Source organism: Cherax quadricarinatus, chromosome 21, assembly GCF_038502225.1.
Source record: "Cherax quadricarinatus isolate ZL_2023a chromosome 21, ASM3850222v1, whole genome shotgun sequence".
Classification (NCBI taxonomy): Eukaryota; Metazoa; Arthropoda; class Malacostraca; order Decapoda; family Parastacidae; genus Cherax; species Cherax quadricarinatus.
In genome coordinates, this window is record NC_091312.1 from 7,075,611 (window position 1) to 7,095,407 (window position 19,797).

Consider the following 19,797-nt stretch of genomic DNA (forward strand, 5'->3'; position numbering starts at 1 on the left):
ACACTCGCTCCACTTTCGTATTTTGCGATGATCTCTTTCTTGAATTCTATAGTGTTTCTCACCCTCTTTACCAAAGGGCTGGCACTAGAAACTGTCTTTGGGCCCATGGTGGCTTATTTAGCAGTTACAAGCACTAAAAACAATGGAATAATACAAAATGTATCATATGTACGCGTGGAATCGTCCTCAGTGGCTTATAAACAATGGCACACTGGCTGTACATGGAGTGGCCTGGCCGCTCACAGTATGTGGACACGTTCAGGATGAATGACTTTAACCGAGTTTGGTGTCATTAACCGAACCAATATTTTGATGCAAAAATGTTACTTAATCCAATGATGTCTTAATCCGGGGGTCCACTGTACTAACTCCCCTACTGTGCTTTTAACTGATAATTCCATTTGTTCCCTAGGCTTTCTTAACTTGTTCATCTCACTCCAAAATTTTTTATTGTTTTCATTATTTTTATTTTATTTTTACAGTCGACCCCCGGTTTTCGTGATTAATCCGTTCAAGAATGTTGGCCTAAATCTGAAATGGCTGAAAACCGAAGTAATATTTCCCATAAGAAATAGTGTAAGTCCAATTAATCAGTTTCAGCCATCCAAAAATACTAAAAAAATCAATTTATATAGAATAACAATAGTGTAGTAGTAGGTTCGTAGACAGCAACCACCCAGGGAAGTACTACCGTTCTGCCAGATGACTGTGAAACAGAAACCTGTAGCTGTTTTGCATGATGGTAGGATTGCTGGTTTCTTTTCCTGTCTCATAAACACTCTAGATAGCAGGGATATCTTGCTACTCCTACTTACACTTTGGTCACACTTCACAGACACGCACACGCATATATGTATACATATATCTAGGTTTTTCTCCTTTTTCTAAATAGCTCTTGTTCTTCTTTATTTCTTCTATTGTCCATGGGGAAGTGGAAAAGAATCTTTCCTCCATAAGCCATGCGTGTCGTATGAGGAGACTAAAATGCCGGGAGCAATGGGCTAGTAACCCCTTCTCCTGTAGACATTTACTAAAAAAGAGAAGAAGAAAAACTTTATAAAACTGGGATGCTTGAATGTGCGTGGATGTAGTGCGGATGACAAGAAACAGATGATTGCTGATGTTATGAATGAAAAGAAGTTGGATGTCCTGGCATTAAGCGAAACAAAGCTGAAGGGGGTAGGGGAGTTTCGGTGGGGGGAAATAAATGGGATTAAATCTGGAGTATCTGAGAGAGTTAGAGCAAAGGAAGGGGTAGCAGTAATGTTGAAGGATCAGTTATGGAAGGGAAAAAGAGAATATGAATGTGTAAATTCAAGAATTATGTGGATTAAAGTAAAGGTTGGATGCGAAAAGTGGGTCATAATAAGCGTGTATGCACCTGGAGAAGAGAGGAATGTAGAGGAGAGAGAGAGATTTTGGGAGATGTTAAGTGAATGTATAGGAGCCTTTGAACCAAGTGAGAGAGTAATTGTGGTAGGGGACCTGAATGCTAAAGTAGGAGAAACTTTTAGAGAGGGTGTGGTAGGTAAGTTTGGGGTGCCAGGTGTAAATGATAATGGGAGCCCTTTGATTGAACTTGGTATAGAAAGGGGTTTAGTTATGGGTAATACATATTTTAAGAAATAGAGGATAAATAAGTATACAAGATATGATGTAGGGCAAAATGACAGTAGTTTGTTGGATTATGTATTGGTAGATAAAAGACTGTTGAGTAGACTTCAGGATGTACATTTTTATAGTGGCCACGGATATATCAGATCACTTTCTAGTTGTAGCTACAGTGAGAGTAAAAGGTAGATGGGATACAAGGAGAATAGAAGCATCAGGGAAGAGAGAGGTGAAGGTTTATAAACTAAAAGAGGAGGCAGTTAGGGTAAGATATAAACAGCTATTGGAGGATAGATGGGCTAACGAGAGCATATGCAATGGGGTCGAAGAGGTATGGGGTAGGTTTAAAATGTAGTGTTAGAGTGTTCAGCAGAAGTTTGTGGTTACAGGAAAGTGGGTGCAGGAGGGAAGAGGAGCGATTGGTGGAATGATGATGTAAAGAGAGTTGTAAGGGAGAAAAAGTTAGCATATGAGAAGTTTTTACAAAGTAGAAGTGATGCAAGGAGGGAAGAGTATATGGAGAAAAAGAGAGAGGTAAAGAGAGTGGTGAAGCAATGTAAAAAGAGAGCAAATGAGAGAGTGGGTGAGATGTTATTAACAAATTTTGTTGAAAATAAGAAAAAGTTTTGGAGTGAGATTAACAAGTTAAGGAAGCCTAGAGAACAAATGGATTTGTCAGTTAAAAATAGGAGATGAGAGTTATTAAATGGAGAGTTAGAGGTATTGGGAAGATGGAGGGAATATTTTGAGGAATTGTTAAATGTTGATGAAGATAGGGAAGCTGTGATTTCGTGTATAGGGCAAGGAGGAATAACATCTTGTAGGAGTGAGGAAGAGCCAGTTGTGAGTGTGGGGGAAGTTCGTGAGGCAGTAGGTAAAATGAAAGGGGGTAAGGCAGCCGGGATTGATGGGATAAAGATAGAAATGTTAAAAGCAGGTGGGGATATAGTTTTGGAGTGGTTGGTGCAATTATTTAATAAATGTATGGTAGAAGGTAAGGTACCTAGGGATTGGCAGAGAGCATGCATAGTTCCTTTGTATAAAGGCAAAGGGGACAAAAGAGAGTGCAGAAATTTAGGGGGATAAGTCTGTTGAGTATACCTGGTAAAGTGTATGGTAGAGTTATTATTGAAAGAATTAAGAGTAAGACGGAGAATAGGATAGCAGATGAACAAGGAGGCTTTAGGAAAGGTAGGGGGTGTGTGGACTAGGTGTTTACAGTGAAACATATAAGTGAACAGTATTTAGATAAGGCTAAAGAGGTCTTTGTGGCATTTATGGATTTAGAAAAGGTGTATGACAGGGTGGATAGGGGGGCAATGTGGCAGATGTTGCAGGTGTATGGTGTAGGAGGTAGGTTACTGAAAGCAGTGAAGAGTTTTTACGAGGATAGTGAGGCTCAAGTTAGAGTATGTAGGAAAGAGGGAAATTATTTCCCAGTAAAAGTAGGCCTTAGACAAGGATGTGTGATGTCACCATGGTTATTTAATATATTTATAGATGGGGTTGTAAGAGAAGTAAATGCGAGGGTCTTGGCAAGAGGCGTGGAGTTAAAAGATAAAGAATCACACATAAAGTGGGAGTTGTCACAGTTGCTCTTTGCTGATGACACTGTGCTCTTGGAAGATTCTGAAGAGAAGTTGCAGAGATTGGTGGATGAATTTGGTAAGGTGTGCAAAAGAAGAAAATTAAAAGTGAATACAGGAAAGAGTAAGGTTATGAGGATAACAAAAAGATTAGGTGATGAAAGATTGGATATCAGATTGGATGGAGAGAGCATGGAGGAAGTGAATGTATTCAGATATTTGGGAGTGGACGTGATAATAATAAATGAGGGGAAAAGGGTGAGTGGTGCATTTAGGAGTCTGTGGAGACAAAGAACTTTGTCTTTGGAGGCAATGAGGGGAATGTATGAGAGTATAGGTTTACCAACGCTCTTATATGGGTGTGAAGCATGGGTGATGAATGTTGCAGCGAGGAGAAGGCTGGAGGCAGTGGAGATGTCATGTTTGAGGGCAATTTGTGGTGTGAATATAATGCAGAGAATTCGTAGTTTGGAAGTTAGGAGGAGGTGCGGGATTACCAAAACTGTTGTCCAGAGGGCTGAGGAAGGGTTGTTGAGGTGGTTTGGACATGTAGAGAGAATGGAGCGAAACAGAGTGACTTCAAGAGTGTATCAGTCTGTAGTGGAAGGAAGGCGGGGTAGGGGTCGGCCTAGGAAAGGTTGGAGGGAGGGGGTAAAGGAGGTTTTGTGTGCGAGGGGCTTGGACTTCCAGCAGGCATGCATGAGCGTGTTTGATAGGAGTGAATGGAGACAAATGGTTTTTAATACTTGACGTGCTGTTGGAGTGTGAGCAAAGTAACATTTATGAAGGGGTTCGGGGAAACCGGCAGGCCGGACTTGAGTCCTGGAGATGGGAAGTACAGTGCCTGCACTCTGAAGGAGGGGTGTTAATGTTGCAGTTTAAAAACTGTAGTGTAAAGCACCCTTCTGGCAAGACAGTGATGGAGTGAATGATGGTGAAAGTTTTTCTTTTTCGGGCCACCCTGCCTTGGTGGGAATTGGCCAGTGTGATAATAAAAAAAAAAAAAATAGTGTTGCAGCTCTTCAGTGGTTAGTACTACATTCATGCCGAGAATTGTAAACAAATGCGTGTTAAGGGCGGTGACTGGGCCAGATGCCAGATTCACAGTTTTCTCTAATGCTCGACGAGAGAAAATGTAATGTTTACCCTCCACCCGATTCACCACTTGATAGCACATAAACATGCAATGTGTATATGTTAAGTTTATATGCTATATGCTATGTAACATATTTCTTGTATAATTTTGAAAATATCATAGATTGGTTAATGAAAATGTCTTTATTAACCTAAAATAAGACAATGTGCCCAAGAGTGAGTCACGAATGTATGAGTGGCCCAGGTGAACGCCTCTGGTATCAACAATTTCCGAGTGGATGCACAAAATCTGGGGGGGGGGGGAATTTTGCCAAAAATAGTGCTTGATTTCCAAATTGGCTGATTTCCACACTGGCTGAAAACCAGGGGTTCATTGTACTATGATTCTACTTGTCTTGCTCAAATAGTCATTCAAGTAAAAGTTAATAGTAAACAAGATTCATGTCACATGCAATAAACCTTCTGCTTGAAGTTTTAGTTGACCTTGCTGCTTTTGAACTTCATTTAATTCATCTAAGATCTGTCTCTTTTTATTCTAGGTGGTACTCCTTGTACAGATGACAGTAACTTAATGGGAATGGTAGAGGTACCTGGCTGCTGGCAACTTGAACTTACAGGCAAGACCACCTATGTTCTCCACTCATCTGGGAATGTTTACATCTTTCAAGACAAGACTACTGGTTCCAGTAAGCCCTTTTATTTTTACTTCAGAGTATTGGTGCCATGATTCTCCAAATGTTCTATTTAAAAATATTCCTTGAGGATTTATATGGCAGCATAACTGAATGTCATATTTGGAACTACAGGAGGGCCCCACTTATACGGCGGGTTAGGTTCCAGGCTACCGCCATAAAGCGGAAACCGCCGTAAAGTGGAACACCCTTTTTTTCCACTTACAAATGTATACAAACACTAGATAACAAGTTTACACTAACATATATTATGTTAGCAATAGAATCAGGCATCATAAAACAATAAAAAAGTACAATACACACATAGTGCACTCATTACTTACCTTAAAATATTTATAGTCTTAATCTAGGGTGAGACAAGTAGTATTTATTTTAAGAAATCAAGTGTGGTATGTATGGTAGTCAGCCAGGCTACCATACCAGGCCACCCCACCCACACATACTATTCTATGATATTTAAGCATCCCAGAGCGATAAAATGTATATACAGTTCACTCATTACTTACCTTAAAATATAGGGTGAGATGAGTAGTATTTATTGTAAAAAATCAAGTGTGGTATGTATGGTAGTCAGCCAGGCTACCATACCAGAGAGAAAGAATGAGTGCATGAGAGAGGACAGGTGCAGAGTTATGTAAACAAACCAGGCGAAGGTAAATTTTGTAAACAGTGTACACGTCTGGTTTGTGTACAAGTTACATTGTGTACAGGTTGTCTCTACATTGATACGGTAGAATAAATAAAGAAGAACACTCCCATTCTCATGTAACATCATTTTGAGAAGAAATGATGCTCTGAGTGAAGGCAATGGAAGTAAGTCACTCTGACTTTTTTGGGTTATCCTAGGTTCTCTACACATATGTTGTTATGTATTTATGTTATGTATCGTGTTTATTATATAATTTTGAAAAAAATATCACGGATGGATTAATGAAAATGTGTATATTAACGTAATATACAATTAATGATACACCGAGCTCAGACAGCATAAACAAACAAACTGAACAGGTTGTGGACGATCACTCGGTCAGGCAAAATAGACGGTATTAATACGTGTCCAGTTTTAGTTCATTCATGTACATTTGTAAGAGTTTGTGAAACTTTTACCTTATAATATTTTTATTATTATTATAATAAATCACGAAACAAATACTCTTACACTGTGTACAAGTTAGTACAGAATTATAGCTACAAAGTGAAGGCATACGAAAGGAATATTTTTCTACAGTTATCCCTAGTAACAGGTGACGGGCTAGAGAAAACGTAATTCTTCCGACACTTCTACAAACCGTTCGGTAAACATCTCATATATATTTGTATAAATTTTTATACTGTGGGTGCATGTATCATGTTTGTGTGTTACATAATGTGTTTCTTATATAATTTTGAAAAAAATATCATAGATAGATTAAGGGAAATGTCTATATTAACGTAATATGCGACATTAATGCGCCCAAGAGATTATTATTATTATTATTATTATTATTATTATTATTATTATTATTATTATTATTATTGCATGAAGAGTAGAGAGACTCTTAGTGATTTTAATGTGTACCTACATGCCAGCACAGTGTGTAAGTTTATTTAGGTGCAGGTGTACACAAGTTTAATTATCAAGTACAATACATATAAAATATACAATAACTTTAAAACACTTGAAATTTTGGAAAGTTTCCAGACATAATAAGGAGATGTGCTCAGGGAGAATGTAAACAAACTCGGTGGGCCGCTGTGACCGTATTAGAAAGACAGGTGAGGGGAGCCGTAGAGCGAGTTTTGGTCATAATTTGAAATGTCCGTATTAGCGGAATGCCGTAAAGCGAAATGCCGTAAAGCGGGGCCCTGCTGTATATGCTAATTTGATTTCAGACCTCAAAGAAATTTAAATGCACTTAAAATATGCTTAAAATGCTAGACGTAATCATGGAGCAATTCAGAAGAATACCCAGTTAGACAGTTTATTGACTTGGACAAAGCTTTAATCACAAAATGTGAAAACCTTAACCCTTTCATTGTCGGGAACTCTGTTTCTAAACTCTTGCTCTGTGTCGAAAAATATTCGAAAAAAAAAAAACATTTTCTTACCAAAGTCTTAATATTTTTGAGAGTTTTGAAACAAAAATTTTTGCGATCAGAACTTACTGAGATATAGAGGTGTGAAGTTGACAAAGTGAACCGCTTATGGCAACATCGCCGACTGCCACTCACTCGGTAATATTATTTTTACTTACATTGTATTTGTTTTTTTATATTTTAATGTTTTAATTTTTCAAGTAACTTTTGTGGCCTGTGATACCAATATAATGTGTAATGTATATATATCCACTCATTGTATGCGACACAATAACCGCACAAATATTATCATTATTACAGTGTTTACAAAACCTGTTTACACAAACCAACAATAAAAAAGGTTGTTTATTACTATTGTTCTATAATACATATACATATATATAGTCACTGGACACGTTCCTAGAACTGCTACAGCTAGTGGATGATTGCTGTGTGTTTGGCTTTTGTTGTGGGTGCTGAGAGCGGTGTGGCTGGTGTCACAATGACTCATTACAAAATCACCACCACCCATTACCCACACCCTCTTCCTCAACAATCATGCTGTGTTCCTCATCATCCACATAGAAATATGTCATTTTGTCTGACTTTTTTGGGTTATCCTAGGTTGATGGGCATCTGGGCCATCCTTCCTTCCTTACTTCTTCATTTGTTTCTTCCTTCCTCTCATCTTTCTTTTCCTTTTTTCTTTTTCTTTCTTTCTGTCTTCTGGTTTCCTGAACATTGCTTTTGGTCACAAACTCCTCAAAACCATGAAATTCATCTTCACTGACACTTTCATCTGTGTTAGAACTGTCACTTGGGAAAAGAAGAGTTCCAGTTTGCCAGGGAGTGAGGTATTTCTTACTGTGAGGCATGGGAAACAAGGTGTACTGAAATGGCATTCCCACAGTGCACAATTGGCTCCATGATTTTTTTATACTGACCAGGCAGATCCAGTCTCTCACATGCAGGCTTACCAGCTTTCTCCTGCTAGAGTTGAAGCTGCTAGAATTTTGGCGTAGTATTACAGGATCGACACTGGCTCTCAAGCCATAATATTACGGGACTGACGGTGAAAGGGTTAATAAACTTAATTTACCTAAGCAGCAGGGACAAGCATGTTAAAATGACAATATACATACAGTATCTCTTTTTACTCCCAAAAAACTGTGTTCTCTCTATGGCTGCATACTTTGCCTTCGGCTATTCATCACGTACTATTGTAATAATAATAATAATAATAATAATAATAATAATATAATATTTTTTTTTTTATTATCACACTGGCCGTTTCCCACCAAGGCAGGGTGGCCTGAAAAAGAAAAACTTTCACCATCATTCACTCCATCACTGTCTTGCCAGAAGGGTGCTTTACACTACAGTTTTTAAACTGCAACATTAACACCCCTCCTTCAAAGTGCAGGCACTATACAGTGGACCCCCGGTTAACGATATTTTTTCACTCCAGAAGTATGTTCAGGTGCCAGTACTGACCGAATTTGTTCCCATAAGGAATATTGTGAAGTAGATTAGTCCATTTCAGACCCCCAAACATACACGTACAAACGCACTTACATAAATACACTTACATAATTGGTCGCATTCGGAGGTGATCGTTATGCGGGGGTCCACTGTACTTCCCATCTCCAGGACTCAAGCCCGGCCTGCCGGTTTCCCTGAATCCCTTCATAAATGTTACTTTGCTCACACTCCAACAGCACGTCAAGTATTAAAAACCATTTGTCTCCATTCACTCCTATCAAACACGCTCACGCATGCCTGCTGGAAGTCCAAGCCCCTCGCACACAAAACCTCCTTTACCCCCTCCCTCCAACCTTTCCTAGGCCGACCCCTACCCCGCCTTCCTTCCGCTACAGACTGATACACTCTTGAAGTCACTCTGTTTCGCTCCATTCTCTCTACATGTCCAAACCACCTCAACAACCCTTCCTCAGCCCTCTGGACAACAGTTTTGGTAATCCCGCACCTCCTCCTAACTTCCAAACTACGAATTCTCTGCATTATATTCACACCACACATTGCCCTCAGACATGACATCTCCACTGCCTCCAGCCTTCTCCTCGCTGCAACATTCATCACCCATGCTTCACACCCATATAAGAGCGTTGGTAAAACTATACTCTCATACATTCCCCTCTTTGCCTCCAAGGACAAAGTTCTTTGTCTCCACAGACTCCTAAGTGTACCACTCACCCTTTTCCCCTCATCAATTCTATGATTCACCTCATCTTTCATAGACCCATCCGCTGACTCCACTCTCTCATTTGCTCTCTTTTTACATTGCTTCACCACTCTCTTAACCTCTCTTTTTCTCCATATACTCTTCCCTCCTTGCATCACTTCTACTTTGTAAAAACTTCTCCCTTACTACTCTCTTTACATCATCATTCCACCAATCGCTCCTCTTCCCTCCCGCACCCACTTTCCTGTAACCACAAACTTCTGCTGAACACTCTAACACTACATTTTTAAACCTACCCCATACCTCTTCGACCCCATTGCCTATGCTCTCATTAGCCTATCTATCCTCCAATAGCTGTTTATATCTTACCCTAACTGCCTCCTCTTTTAGTTTATAAACCTTCACCTCTCTCTTCCCTGATGCTTCTATTCTCCTTGTATCCCATCTACGTTTTACTCTCAGTGTAGCTACAACTAGAAAGTGATCTGACATATCTGTGGCCCCTCTATAAACCTGTACATCCTGAAGTCTACTCAACAGTCTTTTATCTACCAATACATAATCCAACAAACTACTGTCATTTCGCCCTACATCATATCTTGTATACTTATTTATCCTCTTTTTCTTAAAATATGTATTACCTATAACTAAACCCCTTTCTATACAAAGTTCAATCAAAGGGCTCCCATTATCATTTACACCTGGCACCCCAAACTTACCTACCACACCCTCTCTAAAAGTTTCTCCTACTTTAGCATTCAGATCCCCTACCACAATTACTCTCTCACTTGGTTCAAAGGCTCCTATACATTCACTTAACATCTCCCAAAATCTCTCTCTCTCTCCTCTACATTCCTCTCTTCTCCAGGTGCTTACACGCTTATTATGATCCACTTTTCGCATCCAACCTTTACTTTAATCCACATAATTCTTGAATTTACACATTCATATTCTCTTTTCTCCTTCTATAACTGATCCTTCAACATTACTGCTACCCCTTCCTTTGCTCTAACTCTCTCAGATACTCCAGATTTAATCCCATTAATTTCCCCCCACCGAAACTCCCCTACCCCCTTCAGCTTTGTTTCGCTTAGGGCCAGGACATCCAACTTCTTTTCATTCATAACATCAGCAATCATCTGTTTCTTGTCATCCGCACTACATCCACGCACATTCAAGCATCCCAGTTTTATAAAGTTTTTCTTCTTCTCTTTTTTAGTAAATGTCTACAGGAGAAGGGGTTACTAGCCCATTGCTCCCGGCATTTTAGTCGCCTCATACGACACGCATGGCTTACGGAGGAAAGATTCTTTTCCACTTCCCCATGGACAATAGAAGAAATAAAGAAGAACAAGAGCTATTTAGAGAAAGGAGAAAAACCTAGATGTATGTATATATATATATGCATGTACGTGTCTGTGAAGTGTGACCAAAGTGTAGGTAGGAGTAGCAAGGTATCCCTGTTATCTAGCGTGTTTGAGACAGAAAAAGAAACCAGCAATCCTACCATCATGCAAAACAGTTACAGGTTTCTGTTTCACAGTCATCTGGCAGGACGGTAGTACTTCCCTGGGTGGTCGCTGTCTACCAACCTACTACCTATAATATAATAATAATAATAATACCTATAATATAATAATAATAATAATAATAATAATAGTTTATTAGGACATGATACATAGTTGTACAAGGTATTATAGTAGTTGGGTGTACATGTCAAAAGCTCCTTGTATGCAGAGCATTATGGGCAGGCTTAAAATTAACTTAAGATTATCTAAGCTATAATAGATTTAATGGAACAGTTACAGTAAACAGTTGATTAAATCATCTATCATCTTGACACTAAAATGCATCAGACCAATTTGCACTGACACACCATGAATTTCCTCTACCACTGACACAATCAGCCTGAACAGTCTGGCTAATAATAATAGTAATGAATGAATGAATGATGAATGTGTTTCACCCTGTCTTGGCAAGAAATGGCTGTTGAATTTAAACAATTTGGAATTCTGTTATACATGAGTTCCTGTTCTTTTAAGAAATTTATAAGTGCTCGCTCTCCAACCTTGGAGTGTGAGGATGAAATATTAAAGCTTGCATTCAAATGTGACAATATGATCATCTGAATCATAAGCTTTAGAAAAGAGATGTGCTTTTATCTGAGACCTGAAAGCATGAACAGATTCACAATGTAGCACACACACACAGTGGAAAACTGATATGTGAAAACTGCATCATGGGAATCCTTGGTATTTTACCTTATCCTCCAGCTGTTGTTTCTGGTTACCAACTTGAATTGATGGGATTTTTTAGGCCACAGCTGGTGCGTAAGCATCTCCAAACAAAAGGTCACTGAAAGTGGAGGTAAATGAGGAGTTAACTGAGCACCGAGACTTTTTCTGGGAGTTTTAGATTATTAGGGCTTTAACCCTTTGAGGGTCCAAACCGTAGTTCTGCGCCATGAGCACAGCTCACTCTGATAAGCTGTGAGCGGTAAATTTGGGCCTAGATATGAGAGAATACATCTATGTGGTATGTGTGCACCACAAAACAAATCCTGCAGCACAGTGCATAATGAGAGAAAAAAACTAAGACCGTAATTTTTTATTAAAAAAACGACTTTGCAGTGTTTTTTCGTATGTTTTTTATAGTTGTATTTGTGATTTCTTGGTATCATTTGATAGAATGGAAAATATATTACAGAAATAGAGATGATTTTGATTGGTTTTAGTACTGGAAATGGGTAGAGACTGAGCTCAAAATAGCAGAAATGTTAAATTTTTGCCGATGTACAAGAGTAAACAAATGATCCCACGTGTCTAATACACGCCTGCTGGTGGGTCTGATATGCGTTCACAAATGTGGTGATATTATTTATACAATTATTACAGTATTGCATAACAGTACATCTTCTATTTTTTGGTTTGAATAAAAATTCATCATGTGAATAAAAAATCAAAGTGGAATTCATTTGTAAAGTCTGAAAACATGACTGATGAACAGAGGAAATGTTAGTTTAGTTCCAGGAATGCCTGCATTGATTATTCTGGACCCTATTTTGAAATTAGAATATTTTGAACTTTGCATTAAATTGGCCAAATTTCCAATTTCTGATCATTTTATTTTGTAGTTGAAACAGTTGATTTGGCAATTTCTTGTGCTCAATCGATAGAATAGAAGTAATACTAGCAAAATAGCTAAGAATTTGGTCGACTGGAGTCATATAATTGGCCTAAAATGGGAGTCAAAGTCGGCAAAAATCGCCGATGCGTAAATATCGCTGACACATCAAAATTCACGAGAGCATAATTTCATCAGTTTTCCATCAAATTTCATACGTTTTGTTTTATTACCTGTAGGAGAAGATTTTCTACCATTTCATAAGAAAAAATAACAAAATTATTTTTTGAAAATTCTTGGACACTGGTGTGCACTTTGAAATTTGGCCTTTGGACCCTGAAAGGGTTAATAGATCTTGCATATTCAGTTGGGGCCCAACAGGAAACATGCTATAGAAGTCCTTCAACTTTTAAAAGTTATGTATATACAGGTCAGCCATCACTAATCTGGCAGTCAGTAATCCAATTCCATCAGTAATCCGGCAATAATTTTGGCTAGCATAATTTCAAATTTCCAGGGTTACCACACCGACCTATCTCTACTGTTAGGTGGAGCTACTTGCTGCATAAGTCATTCCAATTTCTTTTTCTCCATTTATTGTTATAACCTGCTCACTTTCAGCCCTAGCCATGGTTCCAATGAATAAAACAAATGCTTCTTGTTGTGTAAAGCACATACACCATACATTGTCCATTAACCCTTCCACTGTCGAGATAGCTGCTCGCAAACTTGCTCTCAATGTCAAAGAATTAAAAAAAAAAAATTCTTATAAAATAATAGAGAATCTTTTTCCGATGGTAATGACACCAAAAGTAAGAAATTTGATGGAAAATTTATGGAATTATGCTCTTGCGAAGTTAGCAGCCTCGGCTACATATACACATCATTGAATTCGTCCACTTTGAGCCCTATTTTCGGCCAATTCCATTGTTCCAGTCAACCAAACTCATAGCTATTTCACTAGAATGCCATTTGTTCTGTCAATTGAGTACAAGAAACCGCCCATTTACAGATTTCAACTACCCAATATAGTGGTCAGAAATTGGCAATTTGGCCAATTTCACACAAATTTCAAATGATGCCAATTTCAAAATAGGGTTCACAGAATGAACAATGCAGAGGTTCCTGGCAATAAGATACGTAACATTTTCTCTCTTCATTAGTCACGTCTCCAGGCCTCTTATATAACTTTTGCTTTCCATTTTGAATTTTTATTCACACAAAAAATAAAAGATTTACTGATATGCAGACTACTGCATTATTGCAATAATTATATAAATAATGTCAACCCATTCATGACTGTGTATTAGACTGGCCAGTTGGACACGTATTGAACGGTGATGTCATTTGTTTACTCTTGAACATCGGCAAAAATTGAATACTTTGAGCTCTAGTTTGGTAAACTGGAACAATGTAATGGGCAAAAAGTAGGTCTAAAAGTGGGTGAAATTGCCGATGCATAAATATCGCCGATGAGTTAATGTATTCTAACCTAATCACTCTGTAACCCGGCAAAATCACTATTCTGGCACCCTACAAGCGCCGATCGTGCCAAATTTGTGATGGTCGACATTATTATTATTATTATTGTTATTAACACATCGGCCGACTCCCACCAGGGCAGGGTGGCCTGAAAAAGAAAACTATCATCATCATTCACTCCATCACTGTCTTCCCAGAGGGGTGCTTTACACTACAGTTATAAAACTGCAACATTAACACCCCTCCTTCAGAGTGTAGACACTGTACTTATCATCTCCAGGACTCCAGTCCGGCCTGCCGGTTTCCCAGAGTCCCTTCATAAATGTTACTTTGCTCACACTCCAACAGCATGTCAAGTATTAAAAACCATTTGTCTCCATTCACTTCTATCAAATACACTCACACATGCTTGCTGGAAGTTTTTAATTTTGTTCTTTTACATACCCTACCAAATTCATCCACCAACCTCTGCAACTTCTCTTCAGAATCTCCCAAAAGCACAGTGTCATCAGCAAAGAGCAACTGTGATAACTCCCACTTTGTGTTTGATTCTTTATCTTTTAACTCCACACCTCTTGCCAAGACCCTCGCTTTTACTTCTCTTACAACCCCATCTATAAATATACTGAACAACCATGGTGACATCACACATCCTTGTCAAAGGCCTACTTTTACTGGGAAATAATCTCCCTCTCCCCTACATAGTCTAACCTGAGCCTCAGTATCCTTGTAGAAACTCTTCATTGCTTTCAGTAACCTACCTCCTATACCATACACCTGCAGCATCTGCCAAATTGCTCCCCTATCCACCCTGTCATATGCCTTTTCCATATCCATAAATGCCACAAAAACCTCTTTAGCCTTATCTAAATACTGTTCACCTATACATTTCACTGTAAACACTTGGTCTACACACCCCCTACCTTTCCTGAAGCTTCCTTGTTCATCTGCTATCCTACTCTCCATCTTACTCTTAATTGTCTCAGTAGTAACTGTACCATACACTTTACCAGGTATACTTAACAGACTTTCTTTCTTCCAACACACCGGCTGTATCCCACCGAGGCAGGGTGGCCCAAAAGGAAAAACAAAAGCTTCTCCTTTTACATTTAGTAATATATACAGGAGAAGGGGTTACTAGACCCTTGCTCCCTGCATTTTAGTCGCCTCTTACATCACGCATGGCTTACGGAGGAAGAATTCTGTTCCACTTCCCCATGGAGGTAAGAGGAAATAAACAAAAACAAGAACTAGTAAGAAAATAGAAGAAAATCCAGAGGGGTGTGTATATATATGCTTGTACATGTATGTGTAGTGTGACCTAAGTGTAAGTAGAAGTAGCAAGATGTACGTGAAACCTTGCATGTTTATGAGAGAGAAAAATGGACACCAGCAATCCTACCATCATGTAAAACAATTACAGGCTTTCGTTTTACGCTCGTTTGGCAGGACGGTAGTACCTCTCTGGGCGGTTGCTGTCTACCAACCTACTACCTATAACTTAACAGACTTCTTCCCCTATAATTTTTGCACTCTTTTATCCTATTTGCCTTTATACAAAGGAATATGCATGCTCTCTGCCAATCCCTAGGTACCTTACCCTCTTCCATACATATATTAGATAATAGCACCAACCACTCCAGAACTATATCCCCACCTGCTTTTAACATTTCTATCTTTATCCCATCAATCCCAGCTGCCTTACCCCCTTTCATTCTACCCACTGTCTCACGAACTTCCCCCACACTCACAACTGGCTCTTCCTCACTCCTACAGGATGTTATTCATCCTTGCCCTGTACACAAAATCACAGCTTCTTTATCCTCATCAACATTTAACAATTCCTCAAAATATTCCCTCCATCTTCCTGATACCTCTAAGTCTCCATTTAATAACTCTCCTCTCCTATTTTTAACTGTCAAATCCATTTATTCCCTAGACTTCCTCAACTTATTAATCTCACTCCAAAACTTTTTCTTATTTTCAACAAAATTTGTTGATAACATCTCACCCACTTTCTCATTTGCTCTCTTTTTATATTGCTTCACAACTCTGTTAACCTCTTTTTTTCTCCATATACGCTTCCCTTCTTGCATCACTTCTATTTTGTAAAAACCTCTCATATGCTAACTTTTTCTCCCTTACTACTCTCTACATCATCATTCCACCTATCACTCTTCTTCCCTCCCGCACCCACTTTCATGTAACCACAAACTTCTGCTGAACACACTAACTCTACATTCTTAAACCTACCACATACATCTTTGACCCCATTGCCTATACTCTCGCTTTCCCATCTATCCTCCAATAGTTGTTTATATCTTACCCTAACTACCTCTTCTTTTAGTTTATAAACCTTCACCTCTCTCTTCCCTGATGCTTCTATTCTCCTTGTATCCCGTCTACCATTTACTCTCAGTGTAGCTACAACTAGAAAGTGATCTGATATATCTGTGGCCCCTCTATAAACATGTACATCCTGAAGTCTACTCAACAGTCTTTTACCTACCAATACATAATCCAACAAACTACTGTTATTATGCCCTACATCATATCTTGTATACTTATTTATCCTCTTTTTCTTAAAATATGTATTACCTATAACTAAACCCCTTTCTATACAAAGTTCAATCAAAGGGTTCCCATTTTCATTTACACTGGCACCCCAAACTTACCTACCACACCCTCTCTAAATGTTTCTCCTGCTTCAGCATTTAGGTCCTCTACCACAATTACTCTCTCACTTGGGTCAAAGGTTCCTATACATTCCCTTAACATCTCCCATAAACTCTGTCCTGTACACTCCTCTCTTCTCCAGGTGCGTACACCCTTATTATGACCCACTTTTCACACCCGACCCTTATTTTAATCCACATAATCCTTGAATTTACACATTTATATTTACCCTCTTCTCCTTCCATAACAGGTCCTTCAACATTATTGCTACCCCTTCCTTAGCTCTAATTCTCTCAGATATTCCTGACTTAATTCCATTTATTTCTCCCCACTTAAACTCACTTACCCCCTTCAGCTTTGTTTCATTTAGGGCCCGCACATCCAACTTTCCATTCATAGCATCAGCAGTCATCTCTTTCTTATCATCCGCACTACAACCACGCACATTCAAGCATCCCAGTTTTACAAAGTTTTTCTTCTCATTTTTAGTAAATGTGTACAGGACAAGGGGTTACTAGCCCGTTGCTCCCGGTATTTTAGTCTCCTCATATGACACGCATGGCTTATGGAGGATTCTTTTCCACTTCCCCATGGACAATAGAGAGAAAAAAAACAAGAACAAGAGCTAATAAGAAAAAGAAGAAAAACCCTATATGTGTGTATGCATATATATGCATGTGCATGCCTGTGTAGTGTGACCTAAATGTAAGTAGAAGTAGCAATATATACCCATTATCCAGTGTGTTTATGAGACAGAAAAAGACACTAGCAATCCTACCATCATGTAAAACGGTTACAGGTTTCTGTTTCACAGTCACCTGGCAGGACGGTAGTACCTCCCTGGATCATTGCTGTCTACCAACCTACTACAGTAGTAGATAAACGTCATGTGCAGTAAAATCTGTTATGTATTATAGATTCATATACCAATTTTTTGTTTTTGTGTATAATATTTTGTGTATAATATTTGCAGAGCGAGCAGTAGTGCTTCAGCTCCCTAGTAATGTCACCAAAACAATGGAGGCTGACTTGTTGGCTTTAATTAATGAGCTAACTGATTTGCGGAATGAGGAAGAGGGTGTTGTTGACAAGATTACAACTGGTGTTAGCACAGGTGAGCCAGAAACCATGCCCTTCTGTATATCTGTTTGCCTCCATTAGACACATTAGTGTAGCTGTATATTATCATCAAGTATGTAGTTGTAAATGACAGATGTTTTGCACAACTTTTAAGAGCATATGCAAGCAGTAAATATGCCTTAAAGATGCTACTAGTAAAAATATGCCTTGATATGTGAACGTATTCAGATATTTGGGAGTGGACGTGTCAGCGGATGGGTCTATGAAAGATGAGGTGAATCATAGAATTGATGAGGGAAAAAGAGTGAGTGGTGCACTTAGGAGTCTGTGGAGACAAAGAACTTTGTCCTTGGAGGCAAAGAGGGGAATGTATGAGAGTATAGTTTTACCAACGCTCTTATATGGGTGTGAAGCGTGGGTGATGAATGTTGCAGCGAGAAGGCTGGAGGCAGTGGAGATGTCATGTCTGAGGGCAATGTGTGGTGTGAATATAATGCAGAGAATTCGTAGTTTGGAAGTTAGGAGGAGGTACGGGATTACCAAAACTGTTGTCCAGAGGGCTGAGGAAGGGTTGTTGAGGTGGTTTGGACATGTAGAGAGAATGGAGCGAAACAGAGTGACTTCAAGAGTGTATCAGTCTGTAGTGGAAGGAAGGCGGGGTAGGGGTCGGCCTAGGAAAGGTTGGAGGGAGGGGGTAAAGGATGTTTTGTGTGCGAGGGGCTTGGACTTCCAGCAGGCATGCGTGAGCGTGTTTGATAGGAGTGAATGGAGACAAATGGTTTTTAATACTTGACGTGCTGTTGGAGTGTGAGCAAAGTAACATTTATGAAGGGATTCAGGGAAACCGGCAGGCCGGACTTGAGTCCTGGAGATGGGAAGTACAGTGCCTGCACTCTGAAGGAGGGGTGTTAATGTTGCAGTTTAAAAACTGTAGTGTAAAGCACCCTTCTGGCAAGACAGTGATGGAGTGAATGATGGTGAAAGTTTTTCTTTTTCGGGCCACCCTGCCTTGGTGGGAATCGACCAGTGTGATAATAAAAAAAAATAATATGCTAAATATATTACTCATTGTGATTTCAATATACATATGCATCACAGATGAACATGGAGGTTTTAGGAAAGGTCAGGGGTGTGTAGACGAAGTGTTACATTGTAGCATGCAAGTAAACAATACTTAGATAAAGGTAAGGAAGTTTTTGTTGCATTTATGGATTTAGAAAAGACATATGGTAGAGTGGATAGGAAAGCAGTGTGGTAGATTGCTTAACCCTTAAATGGTCCAAATGTATATATACGTTTTTTCAACATCTGAAAGTATGTAAAAAAATGTAGATCTTTTTTGTTTTACATTTGAAAATGTGTAAAAAAACTTTTTTCTACATTTTTTTTTTTGTTATATTTGAAAATATGTAAAAAAAAGTAGATCTACTGTTGGAGCACTACGAATTTGAACGTCGATCTGTTTGGACCGTTTAAGGGTTAAAGGAGTTAAGAATTTTGATGAAGACAGTGAGGCTCAGGTTAGGGTATGTAGGAGATAAGGAAATTTTCCAGTAAAAGTAGGCCTTAACTCTTTCAGGGTCAACAGGCCCTCTCAGAAACTTGTTCTCAGGGTTGCCCAAATTTAAAAAAAAAAATGATTTTTTCTTATGAAAAGATAAAGTCTTTTCCCAATCATAATGACACCAAAACTTATGGAAAACTTATGGAATTATGCTCTCGCGAAGTTAGCGGTCTTCACGATATTTATGCATCGGCGATTTTGCCCACTTTGAGCCCTATTTTCGGCCAATTCCACTGTACTAGTCGACAAAAATCATGAATATTTCCTAGAACTCCATTTTTTTCTATCGAATGAGTGCAAGAAACCACCCATTTACTGATTTCACCTATCCAGTACAGTGGTCAGAATTTAGCAATTTTGCCAGTTTCACACAAATTTCAAAAGATGCCAATTTCCAAATAGGGTCCAGAATAAACAAGAAAGACATTCCTGGCACTAAAATGACATTTCCTCTGTTCATTAGTCACATCCCAACACCCCTCTTACATTCTTTTGCTTTCCACTCTGAATTTGTATTCTCACAAAAAATAGAAGATTTACTGTTATGCAGACTGCTGCATTAGTGTAAAAAATCGTATAAATAATATCGGCGCACTTGTGAAGGAATATTAGACTCACCAGTTGACGTGT

The 19,797-nt window shown here is 38.9% G+C and overlaps 1 protein-coding gene and 1 long non-coding RNA gene across 4 annotated transcripts in view; one reads left to right on the plus strand and one right to left on the minus strand.

Moving 5' to 3' along the window:
• Positions 1 to 19,797, plus strand: part of LOC128689073 (uncharacterized) — a 172,910-nt gene that overhangs the window by 88,133 nt on the left and 64,980 nt on the right. The window contains exons 5-6 of the mRNA XM_053777154.1: positions 4,832 to 4,978; positions 17,497 to 17,637. Of these exons, the coding sequence (XP_053633129.1) occupies positions 4,832 to 4,978; positions 17,497 to 17,637 (288 nt within the window). The remainder of the gene's footprint in view (positions 1 to 4,831; positions 4,979 to 17,496; positions 17,638 to 19,797) is intronic.
• LOC128689075 (uncharacterized) overlaps positions 1 to 19,797 on the minus strand; it is an 88,333-nt gene that overhangs the window by 37,735 nt on the left and 30,801 nt on the right. For all 3 annotated transcript variants that reach the window (XR_011392253.1, XR_011392254.1, XR_008407108.2), the window contains exon 2: positions 11,504 to 11,597. This is a non-coding gene — a long non-coding RNA (uncharacterized lncRNA). The remainder of the gene's footprint in view (positions 1 to 11,503; positions 11,598 to 19,797) is intronic.